At 47.9% G+C, this 26,975-nt stretch overlaps 1 protein-coding gene across 1 annotated transcript in view; it reads right to left on the bottom strand.

The window, feature by feature from the left end:
* The window catches only part of LOC142258898 (uncharacterized), a 143,629-nt gene that overhangs the window by 43,389 nt on the left and 73,265 nt on the right, over positions 1-26,975 (bottom strand). The window contains 1 exon segment of the mRNA XM_075331457.1: positions 17,850-17,896. Coding sequence (XP_075187572.1) covers positions 17,850-17,896 — 47 coding nt within the window.

Below are 26,975 nucleotides of genomic sequence, written 5' to 3'. Positions count from 1 at the left end.
GAGCCGCACACTAGATATATAATACCCTGCACCTACCTCCACCTGCAGAGCCGCACCACTAGATATATAATACCCTGCACCTACCTCCACCTGCAGAGCCGCACACTAGATATATAATACCCTGCACCTACCTCCACCTGCAGAGCCGCACACTAGATATATAATACCCTGCACCTACCTCCACCTGCAGAGCCGCACACTAGATATATAATACCCTGCACCTACCTCCACCTGCAGAGCCGCACACTAGATATATAATACCCTGCACCTACCCTCCACCTGCAGAGCCGCACACTAGATATATAATACCCTGCACCTACCTCCACCTGCAGAGCCTCCACACTAGAAATATAATACCCTGCACCTACCTCCACCTGCAGAGCCGCACACTAGATATATAATACCCTGCACCTACCTCCACCTGCAGAGCCGCACACTAGATATATAATACCCTGCACCTACCTCCACCTGCAGAGCCGCACACTAGATATATAATACCCTGCACCTACCTCCACCTGCAGAGCCGCACACTAGATATATAATACCCTGCACCTACCTCCACCTGCAGAGCCGCACACTAGATATATAATACCCTGCACCTACCTCCACCTGCAGAGCCGCACACTAGATATATAATACCTGCAACTACCTCCACCTGCAGAGCCGCACACTAGATATATAATACCCTGCACCTACCTCCACCTGCAGAGCCGCACACTAGATATATAATACCCTGCACCTACCTCCACCTGCAGAGCCGCACACTAGATATATAATACCCTGCACCTACTCCACCTGCAGAGCCGCACACTAGATATATAATACCCTGCACCTACCTCCACCTGCAGAGCCGCACACTAGATATATAATACCCTGCACCTACCTCCACCTGCAGAGCCGCACACTAGATATATAATACCCTGCACCTACCTCCACCTGCAGAGCCGCACACTAGATATATAATACCCTGCACCTACCTCCACCTGCAGAGCCGCACACTAGATATATAATACCCTGCACCTACCTCCACCTGCAGAGCCGCACACTAGATATATAATACCCTGCACCTACCTCCACCTGCAGAGCCGCACACTAGATATATAATACCCTGCACCTACCTCCACCTGCAGAGCCGCACACTAGATATATAATACCCTGCACCTACCTCCTCCTGCAGAGCCGCACACTAGATATATAATACCCTGCACCTACCTCCACCTGCAGAGCCGCACACTAGATATATAATACCCTGCACCTACCTCCACCTGCAGAGCCGCACACTAGATATATAATAACCTGCACCTACCTCCACCTGCAGAGCCGCACACTAGATATATAATACCCTGCACCTACCTCCACCTGCAGAGCCGCACACTAGATATATAATACCCTGCACCTACCTCCACCTGCAGAGCCGCACACTAGATATATAATACCCTGCACCTACCTCCACCTGCAGAGCCGCACACTAGATATATAATACCCTGCACCTACCTCCACCTGCAGAGCCGCACACTAGATATATAATACCCTGCACCTACCTCCACCTGCAGAGCCGCACACTAGATATAATACCCTGCACCTACCTCCTCCTGCAGAGCCGCACACTAGATATATAATACCCTGCACCTACCTCCTCCTGCAGAGCCGCACACTAGATATATAATACCCTGCACCTACCTCCACCTGCAGAGCCGCACACTAGATATATAATACCCTGCACCTACCTCCACCTGCAGAGCCGCACACTAGATATATAATACCCTGCACCTACCTCCACCTGCAGAGCCGCACACTAGATATATAATAACCTGCACCTACCTCCACCTGCAGAGCCGCACACTAGATATATAATACCCTGCACCTACCTCCACCTGCAGAGCCGCACACTAGATATATAATACCCTGCACCTACCTCCACCTGCAGAGCCGCACACTAGATATATAATACCCTGCACCTACCTCCACCTGCAGAGCCGCACACTAGATATATAATACCCTGCACCTACCTCCACCTGCAGAGCCGCACACTAGATATATAATACCCTGCACCTACCTCCACCTGCAGAGCCGCACACTAGATATATAATACCCTGCACCTACCTCCACCTGCAGAGCCGCACACTAGATATATAATACCCTGCACCTACCTCCACCTGCAGAGCCGCACACTAGATATATAATACCCTGCACCTACCTCCACCTGCAGAGCCGCACACTAGATATATAATACCCTGCACCTACCTCCACCTGCAGAGCCGCACACTAGATATATAATACCCTGCACCTACCTCCACCTGCAGAGCCGCACACTAGATATATAATACCCTGCACCTACCTCCTCCTGCAGAGCCGCACACTAGATATATAATACCCTGCACCTACCTCCACCTGCAGAGCCGCACACTAGATATATAATACCCTGCACCTACCTCCACCTGCAGAGCCGCACACTAGATATATAATACCCTGCACCTACCTCCACCTGCAGAGCCGCACACTAGATATATAATACCCTGCACCTACCTCCACCTGCAGAGCCGCACACTAGATATATAATACCCTGCACCTACCTCCACCTGCAGAGCCGCACACTAGATATATAATACCCTGCACCTACCTCCTCCTGCAGAGCCGCACACTAGATATATAATACCCTGCACCTACCTCCTCCTGCAGAGCCGCACACTAGATATATAATACCCTGCACCTACCTCCACCTGCAGAGCCGCACACTAGATATATAATACCCTGCACCTACCTCCACCTGCAGAGCCGCACACTAGATATATAATACCCTGCACCTACCTCCACCTGCAGAGCCGCACACTAGATATATAATACCCTGCACCTACCTCCACCTGCAGAGCCGCACACTAGATATATAATACCCTGCACCTACCTCCACCTGCAGAGCCGCACACAGATATATAATACCCTGCACCTACCTCCTCCTGCAGAGCCGCACACAGATATATAATACCCTGCACCTACCTCCACCTGCAGAGCCGCACACTAGATATATAATACCCTGCACCTACCTCCTCCTGCAGAGCCGCACACTAGATATATAATACCCTGCACCTACCTCCACCTGCAGAGCCGCACACTAGATATATGGCTGCTCTGTGCTTCCAGGACCTGTGATGATGTCACATGGAGGGGAGGAGTCAGGGGTCACATGATCAGCTCCTCAGTGTATGCAGGGCTCTGCTGTGCTGGGTGTCATGGTGCTGGATGAGGGGAAGTTTATGTGTGGGGTCAGGAGGGGTTTACAGTGTGGATGTAGCAGAGCCGCGTGTGTACGAGGTGTACGGAGCAGAGCCGTGTGTGTACGAGGTGTACGGAGCAGAGCCGCGTGTGTACGAGGTGTACGGAGCGGAGCCGTGTGTGTACGAGGTGTACAGAGCAGAGCCGTGTGCGTACGAGGTGTACGGAGCGGAGCCGAGTGTGTACGAGGTGTACGGAGCGGAGCCGTGTGTGTACGAGGTGTACGGAGCGGAGCCGTGTGTGTACGAGGTGTACGGAGCGGAGCCGTGTGTGTTTGAGGTGTACGTAGCGGAACTGTGTGTGTACGAGGTGTACAGAGCGGAGCCGTGTTTGTACGAGCTGTACGGAGCGGAGCCGTGTGTGTACGAGGTGTACGTAGTGGAGCCGTGTGTGTACGAGGTGTACGGAGCGGAGCCGTGTGTGTACGAGGTGTACGGAGCGGAGCCGTGTGTGTACGAGGTGTACGGAGCGGAGCCGTGTGTGTTTGAGGTGTACGTAGCGGAACTGTGTGTGTAGGAGGTGTACAGAGCGGAGCCGTGTTTGTACGAGGTGTACGGAGCGGAGCCGTGTGTGTACGAGGTGTACGGAGCGGAGCCGTGTGTGTACGAGGTGTGCGGAGCGGAGCCGTGTGTGTACGAGGTGTACAGAGCAGAGCCGTGTGTGTACGAGGTGTACGGAGCAGAGCCGCGTGCGTACGAGGTGTACGGAGCGGAGCTGTGTGTGTACGAGGTGTACGGAGCGGAGCTGTGTGTGTATGTGGCGCCCCTGAGTACATCAGGGTGCCACAGAGTACTGCATCCTTACCCAGGGTGCAGGGCCTATGCCCCATGGTTCCAGGTTCCTAAGAAACCAGTGTCACTACCAACAGAACCAGAAATCCCGATCAACACCTCACATCATGACCTGTCAGACACACCAGTGGGTTGGTCTAGCTGGAAAAGGGCCTGTCCACCTAGGGGGTCTTCCAGATCAGAGCACAACATAAGTAATAACCTATACTAAAATGGATTTTATTTCTGTCCAACACTGAGTAAACATTTTTCCCACTCCACATTTGTCCCCTGTTTGTCCCAGGAGTTCCACTTCTAGGGGGAGAGCGATTGCCGCCTTTCTCTGCACCATGATAGACATTTGGCTCATAGCGCAATGTCGGGCAAACACCTTCTTTCACAGAAGTAAATCTTGAAGAAAATCCCTCACAATAACTATTGCACAGGCGCTGCAAAGATCCACAGATCTGGAATCTTCAGACTGTTAAGCCTGCTTTACACCTTTCAATTGCGTGTGCGATCTCGTATGCGATTGCACGCATCCCCATCATTTGTGCGGCTCGTGCAATTTGTTGCATGAGCCGCACAATCATTGAAAAGCTGTCACACGCACTTACCCGTCCATACGACCTTGATGTGGACGGCGAACATCCACTTCCTGGAGTGGGAAGGACGTTCGGCGTCACATCGACGTCACACGGCAGCCGGCCAATAGAAGCGGAGGGGCGGAGATGAGCGGGACGTAAACATCCCGCCCACCTCCTTCCTTCCGCATTGCCGGGCGGGAGCCGCAGGACGCTGGTTCATCGTTCTCGGGGTGTCACACACTGCGATGTGTGCTACCTTGGGTACGATGAACAACCTGACGTTCAATTTTTCAGAAATGAACGACGTGCATGCGATGAACGTTTTTTCGTTCAATCGCAATTGCACGCCGCTGTCACACGCTACAACATACCTTACGAAGCCGGATGTGCGTCACTTACGACGTGACCCCGCCGACACATCGTAAGATATATTGTAGCGTGTAAAGCGGCCTTAATCCTGATAAATGTGATTATCAAAGAGAAAATGTTCATTCTAATACGTCATTCAGAGAATTTCGGAATTCAGAAAATGAAGAGGAGGAAGGAGAACCAATAAGAAGGATATGAGAAGATCTCCAATACGGAACAAGAAAAAATGAACTTGACTATGAATGAATTTATGGATAATGTGTCTTGAGTGTGTCCCGCTCTGAGGAGACCTCTGGTGAGTCTGGGATCAGAAGGTCACAGTGCCTTATTGTTCACAGGTCTACAACTTAATTTGAGTGAATCTACTTTTCTTTTAGTGCTGTAGGGGTTAAGGTTTCTTTTCAATCTGGCTATCCTTTGTAGCCTTAATCTCAGGTACATCTCTTAAGTGACCACTTCCCTTCAATATAAAAAGTCACGTGTCTTGCCATTTGATGCCAGTTATAGAGTCTAATTCTATGCTGACCTCTTTGGAAGGGGCCTGTGTCTGAAAGAAGCTGAGGAGTTGTGATTATTACTGCTGTGGTGTTTAGCTGCATTGGTACAGTTTTATATTGTTTTTGCTTTCTGTGTTTATTTTTCCTTTATCTCCTTTACCTGTTGTGCTACTGCAGTGATGAGACTACTGCTGGCCGTCTCACTAGCCAGAGTGAATGAGTGCCTAGGCACGTGATAACGATAGGGGGGTGAAGGACCCGTGACATTAGGGAGCGTAGGGTATAGACACGGGTGAGTTGTCTCTTCTTCCTATCATCAGGGCCTTCCTTTCTTACCATTTCCATTGTTACCCTGGTGTTATGCTGCACGCTAGGTGTCTGTACGCTCTGGCGTGACATAATGACAGATCGGAGTCCTGCACAGATGGTTAAAGTTTGTCAGTGGCATTTTTTTTGCTGATGATAGAAATGTTTCAAGTCAGACTTAAGGCCGCTTTACACACTGCGATAGAGTGCGTACCCGCCCCCATCGGTTGTGCGATACGGGCAAATTGCTGCCCGTGGCGCACAAAATCGGGCGGACCCGTCACACTAGTTACCTGCCTAGCGACGTTGCTGTGACCGGCGACCCGCCTCCTTTCTAAGGGGGCGGTTCGTTCAGCGTAACAGTGACGTCACAGCGATGTTACTAAGCGGCCGCCCAATAGAAACGGAGGGGTGGAGATGAGTGGGACGTAACATCCCGCCCACCTCCTTCCTTCCTCATTGCGGGCGGCCGCAGGTAAGAGGAGGTTCCTCGTTCCTGCGGTGTCACACATAGCGATGTGTGCTGCCGCAGGAGCGACAAACTACATCGTACCTGCAGCAGCAACGATAATTGGGAATAGGGGGGTATGTCACCGATGAGCGATTTTGAACGTTTTTTGCGACGATTCAAAATCGCTCATAGGTGTCACACGCAATGACATCGCTAAAGCGGCCGGATGTGCGTCACAAATTCCGTGACCCCAACGAGATCGCATGAGCGATGTCGCAGCGTGTAAAGCGGCCTTTACTCTAGTAATAAATTTACGTGTAATTAAAGGGAACCAATCATCAGGATTTTCGAGTATAAGCTGCAGCCAGTGCAGTACTGGCACTATCAGGCACAGTGTGTACATACCATTGGGGGGCAGCTCGGGTGTTTAGGCAGTGAAATTCATCTTTATAAAGTTTGAAATTTCGTGCACTTTTTGATTGACGTGTGCACCTCTCTGTTAATGTCCGGGCGGGTTATGCAGGAGTTCCCCGCCCCCCCACCAGCCTGTTCCTCCCTCTCTCCTGATGCCCGGGCGGGTTATGCACGTGTTCCCCGCCCCCCCGCGCTGCCTGTTCCTCCCTCCCTCCGGCTGAATGTAAAATGCTAATCTTCAGAAACATGGCGCCGGAGTGGGCCTCTGCGCACAGCGCTTATCTCCGGCGCCATGTTTCTGAAGCCCGCATTACACAGCTTGGTGTCTGCAGACTGCAGAACAGCTGATCGGAGGACGCGATCAGCTGTAGCTATGATGACGTGCCGCCTCAGGACACCGGGCCAGGACAGCAGCCTGCCAGCGACATCGGGGGTCAGGTGAGGTAAGTTCACAATGGACTCACATGACCCCGTGACGGCAGTGCTGCGAGACCCGGTCACGGTAGTGATATCGGGTGGCACTGTCTTCACGGGGTCAGGTGAATGAAATTACTAGCACCTGTGATGTCATTGCCCCAGCAGGCACGCACACATTATACACACACTATATATATATATATACACACACACACACTGCTGTGTGTGCGCCCCTGCGTTGACCTGGGCTCACCTTCTGAGTTCCAGGTCACTGCAGGAAAGCACTCACAGCTGTGTGTGTGTATAATGTGTGTGTGCGCGCGCGTGTATAATGTGTGTGTGCGCGCGCGCGTGTATAATGTGTGTGTGCGCGCGCGCGTGTATAATGTGTGTGCGCGCACGCGTGTATAATGTGTGTGCGCGCACGCGTGTATAATGTGTGTGCGCGCACGCGTGTATAATGTGTGTGCGCGCACGCGTGTATAATGTGTGTGCGCGCACGCGTGTATAATGTGTGTGCGCGCACGCGTGTATAATGTGTGTGCGCGCACGCGTGTATAATGTGTGTGCGCGCACGCGTGTATAATGTGTGTGCGCGCACGCGTGTATAATGTGTGTGCGCGCATGCGTGTATGTGTGTATAGTGTGTGAGTCTGTGTATAGTGTATGTGTGTGTGTGTGTGTGTGTATGTGTGTGTGTGTGTGTATAGTGTGTATGTGTGTGTATAGTGTGTGTGTGTGTATAGTGTGTATAGTGTGTATGTGTGTGTATGTGTGTGTGTGTGTGTATAGTGTGTGTGTATAGTGTGTGTGTATAGTGTGTGTGCGCGCGTGTGTGTATAATGTGTGTGCGCGCGCGTGTGTATAATGTGTGTGTGCGCGTATAATATGTGTGTGTGTGTGCGCGCGCGCCTCTCTGCTGGGGCAATGACGTCACAGGTGGAAGTGAGGGGCTGCTCTCACAATCAATGGGGGACTTTTAGTTCTGCATTAAAGGGGTGGTTCACCCATTTTTTTTTTTCCCCCCAATGATCAGATGATATTGGATCCGGATTGGACGGCGCGGGACCCTAACCCAGGATTACTGCGGAGGGGTGTTTATTTCAATAAAGATGGAGTCACTAATTGTGTTGTGTTTTATTTCTAATAAAAATATTTTTCTGTGTGTTGTGTATTTTTTTTTTTTTTTTTTATCATTACTAGAAAATCATGGTGGCCATGTCTAATATTGGCGTGACACCATGAATTTCGGGCTTAGGGCTAGCTGATAATATACAGCTAGCCCTAACTCCATTATTACCTGGCTAGCCACCCGGCATCAGGGCAGCTGGAAGAGTTGGATACAGCGCCAGAAGATGGCGCTTCTATGAAAGCGCCATTTTCTGGGGTGGCTGCGGACTGCAATTCGCAGTGGGGGTGCCCAGAAAGCATGGGCACCCTGCACTGTGGATTCCAATCCCCAGCTGCCTAGTTGTACCCGGCTGGACACCAAAATTAGGCGAAGCTCACGTCATTTTTTTATTTATTATTTCATGAAATTCATGAAATAATTAAAAAAAAAAAAAAAGGGCTTCTCTATATTTTTGGTTCCCAGCTGGGTACAAATAGGCAGCTGGGGGTTGGGGGCAGCCCGTACCTGCCTGCTGTACCCGGCTAGCATACAAAAATATGGCGAAGCCCACGTCATTTTTTTTTTCTTTTTTGGCAAAAAACTGCATACAGTCCGGGATGGAGTATGCTGAGCCTTGTAGTTCTGCAGCTGCTGTCTTCTCTCCTGCTTACACTAGTGAATGGAGGATACTGAGGCTTGTAGTTCTGCAGCTGCTGTCTGCTCTCCTGTATACACTAGTGAATGGAGGATGCTGAGCCTTGTAGTTCTGCAGCTGCTGTCTGCTCTCATGCATACACTAGTGAATGGAGGATGCTGAGCCTTGTAGTTCTGCTCCCCCTGCCTCTCCCTCCAGCATACAGTCCTGGATAGAGCATGCTGAGCCCTGTAGTTCTGCAGCTGTATGCTCTCCTGCATACACTAGTGGAGAATGAAGAACATATTGAAGAAGGAAATTACTTCAGACCTTTTTTATTTTTTTTTTCTTTCAACAATCTTTCTCTGATAAAAAAAAGAATAAAAACACAGAGCAAAAAACGCACCAAAACCCGGTAAAAACGCGTCTGTTGTTTGCCACGTATGGTTTTTTGGGGTTTTTTGACGCAAAAAAACGCACAAAAACACCGCTTAAATAAAACGACGCAGTGTGTGAACTTAGCCAAAATCCACACTGTTACTTGTCATGCATGGGACTACAAGGCTCAGCATCCTCCATCCAGGACTGTATGCAGTTTTTTACCCAAAAAGAAAAAAAAAATGACATGGGCTTCGCCATATTTTTGTATGCTAGCCGGGTACAGCAGGCAGGTACGGGCTGCCCCCAACCCCCAGCTGCCTATTTGTACCCGGCTGGGAACCAAAAATATAGAGAAGCCCTTTTTTTTTTATTTTATTTCATGAATTTCATGAAATAATTTAAAAAAAAAATGACGTGAGCTTCGCCTAATTTTGGTGTCCAGCCGGGTACAACTAGGCAGCTGGGGATTGGAATCCACAGTGAAGGGTGCCCAAGCTTTCTGGGCACCCCCACTGCGAATTGCAGTCCGCAGCCACCCCAGAAAATGGCGCTTTCATAGAAGCGCCATCTTCTGGCGCTGTATCCAACTCTTCCAGCTGCCCTGATGCTGGGTGGCTAGCCGGGTAATAATGGAGTTAGGGCTAGCTGTATATTATCAGCTAGCCCTAAGCCCGAAATTCATGGTGTCACGCCAATATTAGACATGGCCACCATGAATTTCTAGTAATGATAGATAAAAAAAAAAATACACAACACACAGAAAAATATTTTTATTAGAAATAAAACACAACACAATTAGTGACTCCATCTTTATTGAAATAAACACCCCTCCGCAGTAATCCTGGGTTAGGGTCCCGCGCCGTCCAATCCGGATCCAATATCATCTGATCATTGGGGGAAAAAAAAAAAATGGGTGAACCACCCCTTTAATGCAGAACTAAAAGTCCCCCATTGATTGTGAGAGCAGCCCCTCACTTCCACCTGTGACGTCATTGCCCCAGCAGAGTGGCGCGCGCGCGCGCACACACACACACACACATATTATACGCGCGCACACACATTATACACACGCGCGCACACACACCATACACACACGCGCGCACACACACTATACACACACACACACACTATATACACACACACTATATACACACACTACACTATACACTACACACACACACTATACACCACACACACACTACACACACACACACACACACACTATACACTATACAACACACACACTATACACACACACACACACTATACACTATACACCACACACTATACACACACACACGCGTGCGCACACACACGCGTGCGCGCGCACACATTATACACGCGTGCGCGCGCACACATTATACACGCGTGCGCGCGCACACATTATACACGCGTGCGCGCGCACACATTATACACGCGTGCGCGCGCACACATTATACACGCGTGCGCGCGCACACATTATACACGCGTGCGCGCGCACACATTATACACGCGTGCGCGCGCACACATTATACACGCGTGCGCGCGCACACATTATACACGCGTGCGCGCGCACACATTATACACGCGTGCGCGCGCACACATTATACACGCGTGCGCGCGCACACATTATACACGCGTGCGCGCGCACACATTATACACGCGTGCGCGCGCACACATTATACACGCGTGCGCGCGCACACATTATACACGCGTGCGCGCGCACACATTATACACGCGTGCACACATTATACACGCGTGCGCGCGCACACATTATACACGCGTGCGCGCGCACACATTATACACGCGTGCGCGCGCACACATACACGCGTGCGCGCGCACACATACACGCGTGCGCGCGCACACATACACGCGTGCGCGCGCACACATTATACACGCGTGCGCGCGCACACATTATACACGCGTGCGCGCGCACACATTATACACGCGTGCGCGCGCACACATTATACACGCGTGCGCGCGCACACATTATACACGCGTGCGCGCGCACACATTATACACGCGTGCGCGCGCACACATTATACACGCGTGCGCGCGCACACATTATACACGCGTGCGCGCGCACACATTATACACGCGTGCGCGCGCACACATTATACACGCGTGCGCGCGCACACATTATACACGCGTGCGCGCGCACACATTATACACGCGTGCGCGCGCACACATTATACACGCGTGCGCGCGCACACATTATACACGCGCGCGCGCACACATTATACACGCGCGCGCACGCACACATTATACACGCGCGCGCACGCACACATTATACACGCGCGCGCGCACACACACACACATTATACACACGCGCATACACACATTATACACACACACAGCTGTGAGTGCTTTCCTGCAGTGACCTGGAACTGAGAAGGTGAGCCCAGGTCAACGCAGGGGCGCACACACAGCAGTGTGTGTGTGTGTATATATATATATAGTGTGTGTATGTGTGTGTATAATGTGTGCGTGCCTGCTGGGGCAATGACATCACAGGTGCTAGTAATTTCATTCACCTGACCCCGTGAAGACAGTGCCACCCGATATCACTACCGTGACCGGGTCTCGCAGCACTGCCGTCACGGGGTCATGTGAGTCCATTGTGAACTTACCTCACCTGACCCCCGATGTCGCTGGCAGGCTGCTGTCCTGGCCCGGTGTCCTGAGGCGGCACGTCATCATAGCTACAGCTGATCGCGTCCTCCGATCAGCTGTTCTGCAGTCTGCAGACACCAAGCTGTGTAATGCGGGCTTCAGAAACATGGCGCCGGAGATAAGCGCTGTGCGCAGAGGCCCACTCCGGCGCCATGTTTCTGAAGATTAGCATTTTACATTCAGCCGGAGGGAGGGAGGAACAGGCAGCGCGGGGGGGGCGGGGAACACGTGCATAACCCGCCCGGGCATCAGGAGAGAGGGAGGAACAGGCTGGTGGGGGGGCGGGGAACTCCTGCATAACCCGCCCGGACATTAACAGAGAGGTGCACACGTCAATCAAAAAGTGCACGAAATTTCAAACTTTATAAAGATGAATTTCACTGCCTAAACACCCGAGCTGCCCCCCAATGGTATGTACACACTGTGCCTGATAGTGCCAGTACTGCACTGGCTGCAGCTTATACTCGAAAATCCTGATGATTGGTTCCCTTTAATTTGAACGATTCTCCTTCTCTGAACAGAAGGCCATTGTAATCCTAAACTAATTGGATGAGGATCGTAATTTGGAAGAATTGGTGGGGATCATGATGTAAAACCAAAGGTCTCAAACCCTCATTATTATCCAGTAAAATCTCACGTACCATCATTAGACATGTTCCAGAATATGATAGAAAAGGATCAGTTGGCTCTGCACCGTTACGTCTCCTCCAATAAAAATAAAATAGTAAATAATTTAACAAGAAATCATTATATTGCCATCTGTAAACTAAAAAATAACAACTATTTGGTTATACGTAAGTCAGAGAAGGCGGGATGTATATTGCTATTGGATGCCTCTTTATATAAAAAATGAGAATATGACAGTTTGGAAAATAATACTACTTACCGTAGATTGCAATCAATCCAGCTGATGTCTTTTCTAAATCGTTATACAATATGTTGGTTGGCGGTTGGTTCTCTTTAAGATTCCTTCCTCAAATGCTTCTATTTTGAGAAATGTAGAATGGATCCATAGTTGTAATCCCTTAGTGTATGGGGTTGGGGGAAATATTCTGAGCTTCCTTATATAGTCATCCATGTTTTGGATGACTATTCCATCCCCCTTGTTGGCTTATAGAGTTACTATATCTGAATCATTGCAAAATAATTTTACAACATCCTTTTCTTTTCCATTTAGGTTATTTTGGGAGTGTAATATTTCTGAACTGAACTGAACTCTTCGAGCACCAAGATTAGGAAAGTGTCCAAAAAATGACCTTCGCTTTCAAGGGAATAAAAGTTCAATTTTGGAAAACATCAATATGTAGTCTTGTGTCATATAGAAATTACAAAATCCATAAAGACTCCACAAGACCCCTATACAGCTGACCCTCTCCTTTGGAAACAGGTAATTAAAGAGAATCCTCTAGCAGATGTGAAGCCAATCTCAGCTTGAATTTACAAGAATGCAGAAAAGGACAGATTTATGAATGGTAGAGTTAAGAGCAGCAGTTGTACTGAAAAATAGCAGATAAGTTCAAATAATTTGTTTCCCCTTATAGAAAATACAAAGTAAGGTATAATGAACTGTATTGATATAATAGATATGAAAGTCATATGTTCGAATTTGTGATAAAACAGAGAATGCAAAGCATCATTTCACATCATTCGTGATGGCCGGGGTCTCACCCAATAGATATGGACCACATAGATGAAAATATCTATGCAATGTCTCCTATCTATGAACAGATAAAATCGTGACAGGAAAGATGCCAGAATACAGTTAGGTCCAGAAATATTTGGACAGTGACACAAGTTTTGTTATTTTAGCTGTTTTTAAAAACATGTTCAGAAATACAATTATATATATAATATGGGCTGAAAGTGCACACTCCCAGCTGCAATATGAGAGTTTTCACATCCAAATCGGAGAAAGGGTTTAGGAATCATAGCTCTGTAATGCATAGCCTCCTCTTTTTCAAGGGACCAAAAGTAATTGGACAAGGGACTCTAAGGGCTGCAATTAACTCTGAAGGCATCTCCCTCGTTAACCTGTAATCAATGAAGTAGTTAAAAGGTCTGGGGTTGATTACAGGTGTGTAGTTTTCCATTTGGAAGCTGTTGCTGTGACCAGACAACATGCGGTCTAAAGAACTCTCAATTGAGGTGAAGCAGAACATCCTGAGGCTGAAAAAAAAGAAAAAATCCATCAGAGAGATAGCAGACATGCTTGGAGTAACAAAATCAACAGTCGGGTAACATTCTGAGAAAAAAGGAATTGACTGGTGAGCTTGGGAACTCAAAAAGGCCTGGGCGTCCACGGATGACAACAGTGGTGGATGATCGCCGCATACTTTCTTTGGTGAAGAAGAACCCGTTCACAACATCAACTGAAGTCCAGAACACTCTCAGTGAAGTAGGTGTATCTGTCTCTAAGTCAACAGTAAAGAGAAGACTCCATGAAAGTAAATACAAAGGGTTCACATCTAGATGCAAACCATTCATCAATTCCAAAAATAGACAGGCCAGAGTTAAATTTGCTGAAAAACACCTCATGAAGCCAGCTCAGTTCTGGAAAAGTATTCTATGGACAGATGAGACAAAGATCAACCTGTACCAGAATGATGGGAAGAAACAAGTTTGGAGAAGAAAGGGAACGGCACATGATCCAAGGCACACCACATCCTCTGTAAAACATGGTGGAGACAACGTGATGGCATGGGCATGCATGGCTTTCAATGGTACTGGGTCACTTGTGTTTATTGATGACATAACAGCAGACAAGAGTAGCCGGATGAATTCTGAAGTGTACCGGGATATACTTTCAGCCCAGATTCAGCCAAATGCCGCAAAGTTGATCGGACGGCGCTTCATAGTACAGATGGACAATGACCCCAAGCATACAGCCAAAGCTACCCAGGAGTTCATGAGTGCAAAAAAGTGGAACATTCTGCAATGGCCAAGTCAATCACCAGATCTTAACCCAATTGAGCATGCATTTCACTTGCTCAAATCCAGACTTAAGACAGAAAGACCCACAAACAAGCAATACCTGAAGGCTGTGGAAAGCATTAAGAAGGAGGAAACCCAGCGTTTGGTGATGTCCATGGGTTCCAGACTTAAGGCAGTGATTGCCTCCAAAGGATTCGCAACAAAATATTGAAAATAAAAATATTTTGTTTGGGTTTGGTTTATTTGTCCAATTACTTTTGACCTCCTAAAATGTGGAGTGTTTGTAAAGAAATGTGACAATTCCTACAATTTCTATCAGATATTTTTGTTCAAACCTTCAAATTAAACGTTACAATCTGCACTTGAATTCTGTTGTAGAGGTTTCATTTCAAATCCAATGTGGTGGCATGCAGAGCCCAACTCGCGAAAATTGTGTCACTGTCCAAATATTTCTGGACCTAACTGTATATCCCCCCTGGGACCTCCAGGGATGGAGATATTGTAAAAGTTGGGAATCTTATCATTTTCTAAGATTTAGACACATCCTATAGTTATCTGACGTCCAGTCCTGGTATGAGTCACCAGAGGGGAGGTATGTGGGTGTAACTTGTGTTAATAAAAAGCTGATGCCAATTATGATCCTTGTTCAATGAAAGGAACATTGCTGTGTGGGATTGTTCCACGTTCCTTTGGAGTCCTTCCCTCCAGAAATCTGAAGGAATTTCTGTGACCCAGGTTTATTTATTTTCTTGCTTTATTCCCTTTTATTTTATGTAATTGTATATACTGTATTGTTTTCCCCTTTGCATCATCTTTTGTATATTTTTATAAATACTGCCAACTTTTCAGATTAAATATATAACATTTAATAGCGTATGGCTTTGGGATGTGGTTTATAGATTAACCCCTTCAGCCCCCAGTCTGTTTTCACCTTAAAGACCCGGCCACTTTTTGCAATTCTGACCAGTGTCACTTTGACAGGTTATAATTCTGGAAATCTTCAACAGATCCCGGCAATTCTGACATTGTTTTTTCGAGACATATTGTACTTCATGTCAGTGATAAATTTAGGTCAATATTTTTTGCATTTGTGAAAACTTTGGAAATTTGGCGAAACGTTTGAAAAATTCGCAATTTTCAAAATTTGAAATTTTATGTCCATAAATCTGAGAGATATGTCACACAAAATAGTTACTAAATAACATTTCCCACTTGACTACTTTACATCAGCGCAATTTTCGAAACAAAGTCTTTTTTCGTTATGAAGTTAGAAGGGTTCAAAGTTCATCAGCAATTTCTCATTTTTCCAACAAAATGTACAAAAAAAAAATGTTTACCACATTTGGAGTGACTTTGAGAGGCCTAGGTGACAGAAAATACCCAAACATGACCCCATTCGAAAATCTGTACCCCTCACACTGCTCAAAACTACATCCAAGAAGTTTATTAACCCTTTAGGAGCTTCACAGCAACCAAAGCAATGTGGAAGGAAAAAAATGAAAATTTTACTTTTTTACACCAAAAATGTTACTTTAGCCATAAAATGTAGCATTTTCACAAGGGTATCAGGAAAAAATGCACCATAAAATTGATTGTGCAATTTCTACTGAGTACACAGATATCTCATATGTGGTGGAAATCAATTGTTTGGGTGCACGGCAAGGCTCGGAAGGGAAGGAGCATCATTTGAATTTTTGAAAGCAAAATTGTCTGGAATAATTATCAGATGCGATGTTGCGTTTGGAGACCCCTTTAGGTGCCTAAACAATGTAGCTCCCCCACAAGTGACCCCATTTTTGAAATTAGACCCCTCATGGAATTTATCTAGATGTTTAGTGAGCACTTTGAACCTCTGGGGGCTTCACAAAAGTTAATAATTTTGAGCCGTCAAAATAAAAAAAAAACAAATTACCACGAAATTGTTACTTCAACCAGGTAGCTTTTTTTCACAAGGGTATCAGGAAAAATTGTAACATAAAATGTATTGCGCAGGGGCGTGTCCGGAACTCCATGAGGCAAGACGCCTGAGTCCTGAGCTCCTTCACCCGGGATCAGAAATAGCACTATTACATCAGCTCGGAGGACCCGAAACGGGGAAGAAAAAGCCCCCAAAGATGTCTAAAGACCCTGGGACCCTAGCAGCATTCACTCTGGACGCCTACCTAACAAGGGAGCCGCCCGGCGAGCAGGAGCAGGAGGAGGCCCGAGCCGGGGAGGTGATTCAGCATCTCACCCCTCGCCCGACAGCAGCTGCGGAGGAGACTGTACGGGGTCTGCCGGTACGAGCCGCAGGGGGCAGAGGGAATGAAGAGCGGGGTCCAGTGAGCGCCGGCGGGATAGAGGCCTCCCTCGTGGTCAAGATGGCGGCGGCGGGGAAGACGCGCGGGGACTCAGGAGCGTGGATGCGGTGAGCTGGAAGACCCGGAGTACCCCCGATCTCCCAGGCCAGGTGAGCGACGGCCGCTCTCCCTAGAAGCGAGCCCTGGGAGCCAAGAGAGGACGGCGGTGATGATGCCGCCCCTCCCCCCTCTGGAGGTGCTGGAGCGTGGCGGCGGCTGGAGCCCCGCGGCCCACATGGACGTCACACTGAGTGAAGTGAGTGGCATAGAGTGGGGCGTAGGGGAGCAGGGTCTGGAGAGCAGAAGCGGTGGGGGAATGGAGGAAATGGCAGGAGGCAGCGGGGAGGCTTTGGGGGGCACATATGAAGCACCGCAGAGTGCTGGAGTCCCCAGGCCCCCATGGGACAGTGATACAGTGCCGGGCAGTGACTCCCTGTCTTTTCCACTGGAACCACCAATGCTGCATAATGAGACCCTCATCCCCAGGCCCCAAAGACCCCACAAAGTAATAAAGGGCCCAGGACTTCGGAGCCCCGGGTCCCCCTCCGACCCACCAGGGGTAGATAACACCAGGCAGAGGGCCCAGGAGAGGGCAGGGGTCAGCCTTTCCAGCCTTTCCATCACGCAACCTATGTGCCTTCCTGCTGAGTGGTGGGAGCATGTCCAACAGCTCCCTACCAAGAAGGATTTTCAAACACTCATTTCTGAGGTTAAACATACCTGTAGATCTGAAATAGCAGCGGTCCGACAGGATGTCATTTCCATTTCTAAAAGAATAAACCAGCTGGAAAATGACCATACGGAAGCTAGAACAACCATCCGTCACCTCCAGTCCCAAACCTCCTCTCAGGCTGACGTCATAAGGGAGCTGCAGCGTCATATTGAGGATCTGGACAACAGAGGCAGACGCCATAATATAAGGGTCAGAGGTGTACCCGAGTCCCAAGCAAAGGAGGACGTCATAACAATTTTGCAGACTATATTCAACTCACTTCTGCAGCAACCTCCTGACAATCCAATTCCCATAGATAGAGCGCATAGGGCTTTACGCCCTAAAAATCTGAAAGGGAATCCAAGGGATATTATCTGCCATATCACTGACTTTCAACTTAAAGAAGAATTAATGTTTAAAGCACGACCGCCAAAACAAGTGATGTACCGGGGTACCAAAATCCAGTTATTCCAAGATCTCTCGTGGTTAACACTCCAGCAGAGGAAGGCCCTCCGCCCACTACTGTCGTCTTTGAAGGATAATAACATTCTCTATAGATGGGGGTTTCCGTTTAGCCTCACTGCACGGCGAGGAGAGACGCAGGCCTGCCTTCGGGCCCCCGCTGATCTTGAGCCTTTTTGCCGGGCCTTTGACCTCCCTGTTCCAGATCTGCCAGATTGGGGTATGCCCCAGCAGATGCCGCCACTTTCTCAGACCTGGCAACCGGCTACTACGTCGCGCAAACGACGCTCCAAGAGCTCGAGGGAAGAAGAACCTACTTGACTAAGCTCTCATGTGAACTTGTGGTTACCTGTAGAAGTTACTTTGTCCTAATGGGTTTACCTATATAGTTCTCCATATCTTTGTGATTTCTCCATTTTAGATAATCCCGGGGGGGAGGGGGGGTTGGGGTCAGGGTGCCAGGCTTGTGGAGTTTTGCCACCTACCCACTGGCAGAGTCGTACTAAATTTCTCGCACTTTGTTTTACAGTGCAGGTTATATCCAGTGTAATACTCTCTACTTTGAGTAAATATAAGTCGGCTCTGGTATTGGGATAGTGGGCGGTTAGTTTCGACTGCCGTATACTTATCTCATAACTGCAAATTCCTATTTTATAGTTGACCATAGTTATGTTTGAGTTTGTTATTTTAGGTCTTGGTAAGATCCACAGGTATGCAACTTCTCAAAATATATCTGCTATATCACGAAGGGGTTCAGGGGGATTGCCTGCCACGCACACTAAACGAAAGTCTCAGATATTAGCCTCCACACGAGCACATTTAGAGGTCATGGGATGGCGAAGATAATGAGTCTTAATGTTAAGGGGTTGAATTCTGATGTGAAGAGGAGACTGGTCCTCCAGGAGATGCGGAAGTCAAGGGCGGCAGTAGTGTTCCTGCAAGAAACACACTTTACGAACAAAGGGTCTTTTAGCTTTGCCCGCCATTGGTTTCCTCAATCCTTTTCAGCCACAAACTCAAAGAAGAGAGCAGGGGTGGCCATATTGATTTCCCGCGCTTGCCCATTTCAAGTGAGCAAGTGTGAGGCAGATCCGTTAGGTCGCTATCTGATTGTCCAGGGAACTTCGAATGGGAAACGGCTAATCCTCTGTAACCTATATGCCCCTAACGTCAATCAGCTTAAATTTATTTCATCTGTCTTGGCGCGTCTCTCAGCAGATCGAGGGGCCATACACATTATAGGAGGGGATTTTAACATGGTGTTCTCGGAGAATGCTGATAAATTGTATGCACCCTCACATCCCGTAAGTCAACATAGATCATCACAATTATCTGTTGGTTTCCGCAGGCTGATTCGTAAACACCAATTGTATGACCTCTGGAGAATAGACAATCCAACAGCAAGACAATACACCTTCTTCTCACATCCACACAATTCACATAGTCGAATAGACTACTTCTTTGGCAATATCCCTACACTTAGAGCACTTCAGCAGGCATAGATTGGTAGCATCACCTGGTCGGACCATGCCCCCGTATTAATATTTCTGAACCTGACGACTGCCCCTTTAAAAAAAAACCACTGGAGACTTAATGAATCTTTATTAACTAATATTTCCTCTCGAGAATCCCTCCGACGGGTCATACAGAATTATTTTACGGAAAACTCTCAGTCATCTCCATCCTTCCCGCTGATATGGGAAGCCCACAAGGCAGTTATTAGGGGGGAGTGCATAGCCCTATCCTCTAGGATTAAAAAGGATTCTCAACAGCTCTATCGCCAATATGAAAAGGATTTACGCGCAGCAGAGGAACAGCTCTGTACCCGTCCCTCTAGGATTCGCCTGAAGAAGGTGATAGATTTGAGATCTAAATTAAAAGAGATTACGCAGGGTCACGTAGAAAAACTTCTCCGGTACTCTCGCCAGAAATATTACGAATATGGGAACAAACCGCACACGTTGCTAGCCAGAAAGCTTAGAGACCAAACGATGACTACTGCCCCTTGCGCGATAAAAGACACTTCGGGTATCCCTCAATATGACCCCACAAAAATGGCCCAATTGTTTCAAGCTTATTACACATCACTATACTCTATCCCCTCGCCATTTCCAGTGTCCCAACCAGACAGAGCAAAAATAGTGAATGATTACTTTGACACCTGTCACCTCCCAAAGTTGTACCAAGAGGCGGTGGAAGAACTCAATCGGAAAATATCCCCAGATGAGATACAACAAGTGATCAAAGACCTGCCAGGTCATAAAGCCCCGGGTCCGGATGGGTTCACCTACCTATACTACAAAACTTTTGTAGAGGAGCTGTCTCCTCACCTAACACACCTCTTCAATCTGTTCATGGAAGGAGTAGACATTCCAAATAGATTCCTACATTCCTATATAACTATTATTCCCAAGGCCGGTAAGGACCCGATGGAATGTGCGAGCTACCGCCCGATTAGCCTCTTAAATTCGGACCTCAAGATATTTACTAAACTTTTAGCTGAACGTCTAAATAATTGGCTCCCGTACTTGGTCCATAAAGACCAAGTTGGGTTCGTTCGCTACCGTCAGGCGGGAGATAACACACGAAGGATTCTGGATTTGGTGGAGGTGGTGAACAGGGAGGGAGTGGAGGCGTTGCTCCTAAGCCTGGACGCTGAGAAGGCCTTTGACAGGCTGGACTGGTCCTTCATGTTTTCTGTGTTGGGCCATTTCGGACTGTCGGGGCCATTTGTCTCGGCACTAAGAGGCTTATACTCGTATCCGGCAGCGACAATTCGCCTCCCTCACGCTCATTCAGAATCCCTCCCTATCAGAAATGTAACGAGGCAGGGATGCCCACTGTCCCCTCTTTTATATGTTCTTAGCATTGAACCGCTGGCAGCTCAAATTCGGCTTAACCCAGATATTATGGGGGTCAAAGTTCGAGAAAAATCCTTTAAGGTGGCTTTATTTGCGGACGATGTTTTGTTGTCCCTGACTAACCCTGTTGTCTCACTGCCAAATCTGCATGCAGTCTTAGCCCAGTATGCTAGGTTCTCGGGATATAAACTTAACTCAGATAAAACAGAGGCATTACCCATTAACATCCCGGAAGTTAAAGTGCGGTCCCTTAAGCAAAACTTTAAGTATTCCTGGCGCTCGGACTCCCTGCGATACTTAGGGGTTAAAATAACCCCCAGCTACAAAACAATATATCAGGCAAACTTCCCACCCTTGATTCGAGACGTTGAAAATAGCCTAAAGAAATGGTCATCCCTGCAGATCTCTTTTCTAGGCAAAATAGCCACAATTAAAATGTCAATAATCCCGAAATTTTTGTACCTGTTCGAGACACTTCCGGTACGAGTCCCTATGGGGGTGTTGAAAAGAGTCCAGTCAATGCTTATGCAATTCATCTGGCACTCGGGGAGGCATCGCATCCCAGACTCAGTCCTATGCGTACCACGTACAAGAGGGGGTTTGTCGTGCTCGAATCTTATACTCTATTATTATGCCTCTCATTTACGTACTCTGGCCTCTTGGACAACCCTGCCAGCATATAATAAATGGACGGAGATTGAGAAGCTCTGGATGGCACCTTTCCATCCAAGCTCTCTAATCTGGGGCCGCCCTAGTGAAACTCATTCGAGAGATCTTTTAGGCCCAATGGCATTTATAAGGGAACTGTGGCGGCAGTGCAGAATAAAGTTCCAACTGGCAACACAGTCTTCTCTACTGACTCCCTTCCTCTTCACTCCACACTTGACAGAGGGCATGAGCCCGGGGGTGGTGGGGCAATGGGCAAAGGCGGGCTTGTACTGTTTCCGTGACATTGTTAACCCAGTCACCTTAAAATTAAAGACATTCTCAGACCTACGACACCAGTACAGATTACCTCTCTACCTCCATTTCTCATACCAACAGATAGCGCATTTCTTCTCGACCATTAGAGGGCAGATGGCGTCATGTCGTCCCTCAACTTTTGAGGCCCTCTGCTCAGGGCGCACTTCACGCACTTCAACTAAGGGCTTGATTTCAGCCATTTACAACATATTGTCAAGAGGGAACTCTTTAGAGATAGCGAAACACACATATATGAAGAGATGGGAGGGCTAGATCGGTCGAACTATACCAGAAGCACTCTGGTCGGTGATATGGACCAGGACATTTCGGTCCTCAGTCAGCACTCTATATAAGGAGAACCAAGTCAAAGTCCTTATGACATGGTATCACACTCCAGAGCTTCTGCATAGGTTCAACCGCTCCTATCCAGATGAATGTTGGAGATGTAGACATGGGGGAGCTTCTTTATATCATATATTCTGGACATGTCCAGCTATCGGTGGTTTCTGGGAGGAGGTGGAGTCCCTGATAGGTAGACTAGTGGGTAGAAGTCTGAGTAGGGATCCGGTGGTATATTTACTAAACGCTCTCCCTTCGTCTTTAAGCAAATCTGAATTAAAGCTTCTCCTGCATATTCTCACCGCTGCCAAATGTCTAATATCACTATTCTGGAAGAGGGTAGCACCGCCGTCAATCTCGGATCTTTATGCTAGGATAAAAGATGTGAGAAATATGGAGAGGTTGACGGCCCAGCTCCACAATACAATGGATAGATTTATAAAGATATGGTCTCTGTGGGATGATTTTGGGAATACGTTCCAGATTTGAAGCCCGAATAGGTGGTGTTGATTTCTCTCCCCTTTCCAAGGCCGAAGTGTGCTGGGGGAATCCTCCCCTTTTTTCCTACCTGATATTACACCTGTGTATTGCATAATGTATCTAGTGGCATACCTGGGAAATGTCTCTTTTACATGTCTATCTGTTTCTGATTTATTGTAAAACTTGTTTAAAATCTTTTTTCAAAAATAAAAAGTTGATTAAAAAAAAAAAAAATGTATTGCGCATTTTCTTCTGAGTACACAGATACCTCATATGTGGTGGAAATCAAATGTTTGGGCGCACAGCAGGGTTTGGAAGGCAAGGAGCGTCATTTGACTTTTCAAACGCAAAATTGTCTGGAATCATTAGCGGATGTCATGTTCTGTTGGAGACCCCCTGAGGTGCCTAAACAATGGAGCTCCCCACAAGTGACCCCATTTTGGAAACTAGAGCCCTCATGGAATTTATCTAGATGTTTAGTGAACACTGTGAACCCCTGGAGGCTTCACAAAAGGTTAGAATGTTCAGCCGTGAAAATATATATATATATTTCTTTACCATAAAATTGTTATTTCAACCGGGTAGTTTTTTTTTCCACAAGGGTATCAGGAAAAAATGCACCATAAAATGTATTGTGCAATTTCTCCTGAGTACACAGATACCTCATATGTGGTGGAAAGTAATTGTTTGGGCACACGGCAGGGCTTAGAAGAGAAGGAGCGCCATTTCACAGCAAAATTGGTTGGAATTATTAGCGGACGCCATGTTGCGTTTGGAAACCCCCTGAGGTGCCTAAACAATGAAGCTTCCTCACAAGTGACCTCATTTTGGAAACTAGACCCCCCATGGCATAAATCTAGATGGGTAATCAGCACTTTGAACCCTCACGTACTTCATACATTGAGCCATAAAAACAAAAAAGTACTTTTTTTGCAACAAAAATGTTATTTTAGGCTCAATTTTTTAATTTTTACAGGGGTAACAGGATAAAATGGACAGCAAAATTGTTGGGCAATTTGTCCTGAGTATGCTGATACCTCATATGTGGCAAAAAACCACTGTTTGGGCGCACGGCAGATCTCCAAAGGGAAGGAGCATCATTTGACTTTTTAAATGGAAAATTAGCTGGAATTGTTAGCCGCACCATGTTGCGTTTGGAGATCCCCCTGATGTGCCGAAAACAGTGGAGCTTCCCCACATGTGACCCAATTTTGGAAACTAGACCCCCCCCATACAAAAAAATTAGATTGGCGAAATAAAAAATACAGACGTTAGTAAAACAAAATAAAAAATGAGTGCCTGCAACTGACACTAAGGCAAGTGCCACACGTGAGAGCGATGCATGAATCTCGCATCGCATCATCCAGCACAGCAACACACTCCTGTCTGGAAGAGAGTGACCGTGCCGGATGATGCGATGCGAGACTCATGCATCGATCTCATGTGTGGCACTGGGCTGACCCTTACAATATTCAGTAAAAAATACTGTAGTTGACGATTACTACAGTATAATTTTACTGGCCCTAAACTAAGTTTATTTGTATTTCTTTCTTAGTTTACAGAAAAAAAATCAGGACGCACGCACGGATGTGCTGCAAAAGGGGGGGGGGGCTAGGTGAGCTGGAAAAAAGGATGGATGGAGGATGGAAGAGGGCGCAACGGATGCAGGAGTGGCGGAGGATGGGGGGATGGTGGAAGGGGAGTGAGATGTGAGATTGGGGATAGCTACCTTACAGGATGGATCCAGGCAGCAGGATCACAGCAGATGGAGAAGGCAGCAGATGGAGGAGGGAGCAGATCCGAGAGGGGGCAGCAGATGAAGAGGATGGAAGAGCGCGGGCAGCAGATCGGGGAGGGGCACAGCGGCTGATGGAGTGCAACGGCAGATGCAGGGGGGCAGTGGCAGATGCAGGGGGGGCAGTGGCAGATACAGGGGGGGCAGTGGCAGATGCAGGTGGGCAGTGGCAGATGCAGGGGGGCAGTGGCAGATGCAAGGGGGCAGTGGCAGATGCAGGGGGGCAGTGGCAGATGCAGGGGGGCAGTGGCAGATGCAGGGGGGCAGTGGCTGATGGGGGACAGTGCGGGAGCAGATGCAAGGGGGCAGTGGTAGATGCAGGGGTGGCGACGGCAGATGCAGGGGTGGTGGCGGCAGATGCAGGTGGGGCGACGGCAGATGCAGGGGGGGCGACGGCAGATGCAGGGGGGGCAGCAGAAGGAGCAGTGCAGCGGCGATGCAGGGGCGGAGCAGAGCAGGGGCAGAGGAGAGCAGCGGCGAAGGAGATGGAGGGCGGCAGATGATCTGGGGCAGTGGCTGCAGCGGTGGATGATCGGGAACAGCAGTGGATCTGGGGCAGTGACTTACCGATAGTTTCCCACCCTCAGGGATCGTTCTCCTCAGCTTCCACAGACGGGCAAGCTGAGGAGAGCGATCACCTACAGATCTCCGACCCCAGATCCACGGTGATTAGAGAGATCGGTCACAAGGCCGATCTCTCCAATCAGAGCTGGGGGAGGGTGTAGCAAAGGTCACCCAGCTCCAGCCAATGATCAGTGCTACAGCTGCAGTGATCATAGCTGGATTTCAATGATTTAGCCATTTTCAATGGCTGAAACATTACACTGGCTGTGATTGGCTGTGCGGCGTTCGTCAGCCAATCACAGCCTCCATAGGTCCAGGGAGGAGACACCACCCCTCCTGAGGTCAGGTACAGGTCCTTTCCTTCCCGAATATATATATCCGGCATGGGGCTTTAAGTACCAGGGCACCATGACGGATGTATCCGTCAAAGGTCGTAAAGGGGTTAAGAGGAATAAAGTTACCTCAAACGGGTGTCCAATCGACCTTGATAAGCAGAGACTGATTCCAGCGATGTGTCACTTACTTGGCAGCTTGCTGAAGTTTTTATAAAAATCATTTTTATCTGCTTAAAATCTACCATTTCTCGAAATGCTGCTGTGTATAACCCCACTCACACCACTGGTTGGCAGCTGTCTACAATGAGCATAGACAGGAAGCTGCAAATCAGGGGTGGGGGCAGGGTTATACAGAGCTTATGGAGATAGTCCTTAGGTGTCCGGCAATAGAAGGTCACAGCGTTTCGCTGCGCAACATGGTTCCTAACTTTCTATTGTTGCTGCTGTCAGTATTCAGTGTACTAGGTAGCTCCTCTGTTGGGTTTTTATCCTTTTCCCTTTAGGACCCAAGGGAGCTCCTTTTCCTTCAGCTGCTAATCATCTGTATTTCCCCTTAAATACTCATTTTCTCTGGACTTGTGCCTTACATTATCCTGATGTTTAATTAAGGGGCAAACATTTAGTGACAGAATCCCATTAAATTCACAAAACCCCAGCATAGGTATCATAAATGTTACTTGCTCTTCACAAAGAGATAGCCCTCTTTCAGTTCTGGTCTCTTCTATACCCATATTATAAACTGTAATAAAGGTTTGTGGGCAGAGATGAGCGAATCTAAATAGTAAAGTTCAGTGTTCATATCAAACGCTGATTTTATAGAAAAATCAGTGTTAGAATTTAGAGTTTTGGTGCTTTATGTATCCTAACTACTCGATCTAGCATCGGTGTGCTCGGGTACGCTCGGTGTTCGCCCCAGTGCGAGCCGCTTGCAGTGGTTGAACGGCTTTCACTGGGGGTAAAAACATTGTTATAGAATGTAGTGTGTAAAAGAGAAAAATCCGCCCTCCCTTCCCCGGAAATACTGTTTATAGCCGGTTGCATGTGGGCGAAAACCCAAACTGCGCAATGAATGAATTCTAATGGGGTTCAGGTCAAGTCCAGGTCCCGAACTGAACCTTATCTAAAGTCTGGCTGAAAAAGCCGAACCCAAACTTCAACGGGTCCGCTCATCTCTATTTGTGGGTAGCCCCACAACAAAAATAATCACTTGGATATCAAACATATAAAATCGTTTTGTTTTTTGTCCATTATTACAATGATCCTTTGAAAAGGAACAATTTTTATAACATAAGGGGCCTATTTTATGCAGAGGCCACTCCTGATTGATGAAGTGGT

Source organism: Anomaloglossus baeobatrachus (assembly GCF_048569485.1).
Source record: "Anomaloglossus baeobatrachus isolate aAnoBae1 chromosome 5 unlocalized genomic scaffold, aAnoBae1.hap1 SUPER_5_unloc_17, whole genome shotgun sequence".
Taxonomy (NCBI): domain Eukaryota; kingdom Metazoa; phylum Chordata; class Amphibia; order Anura; family Aromobatidae; genus Anomaloglossus; species Anomaloglossus baeobatrachus.
The sequence above is the reverse complement of the archived record's forward strand: the minus strand, read 5'-3'. Positions and strand labels throughout refer to the sequence as shown.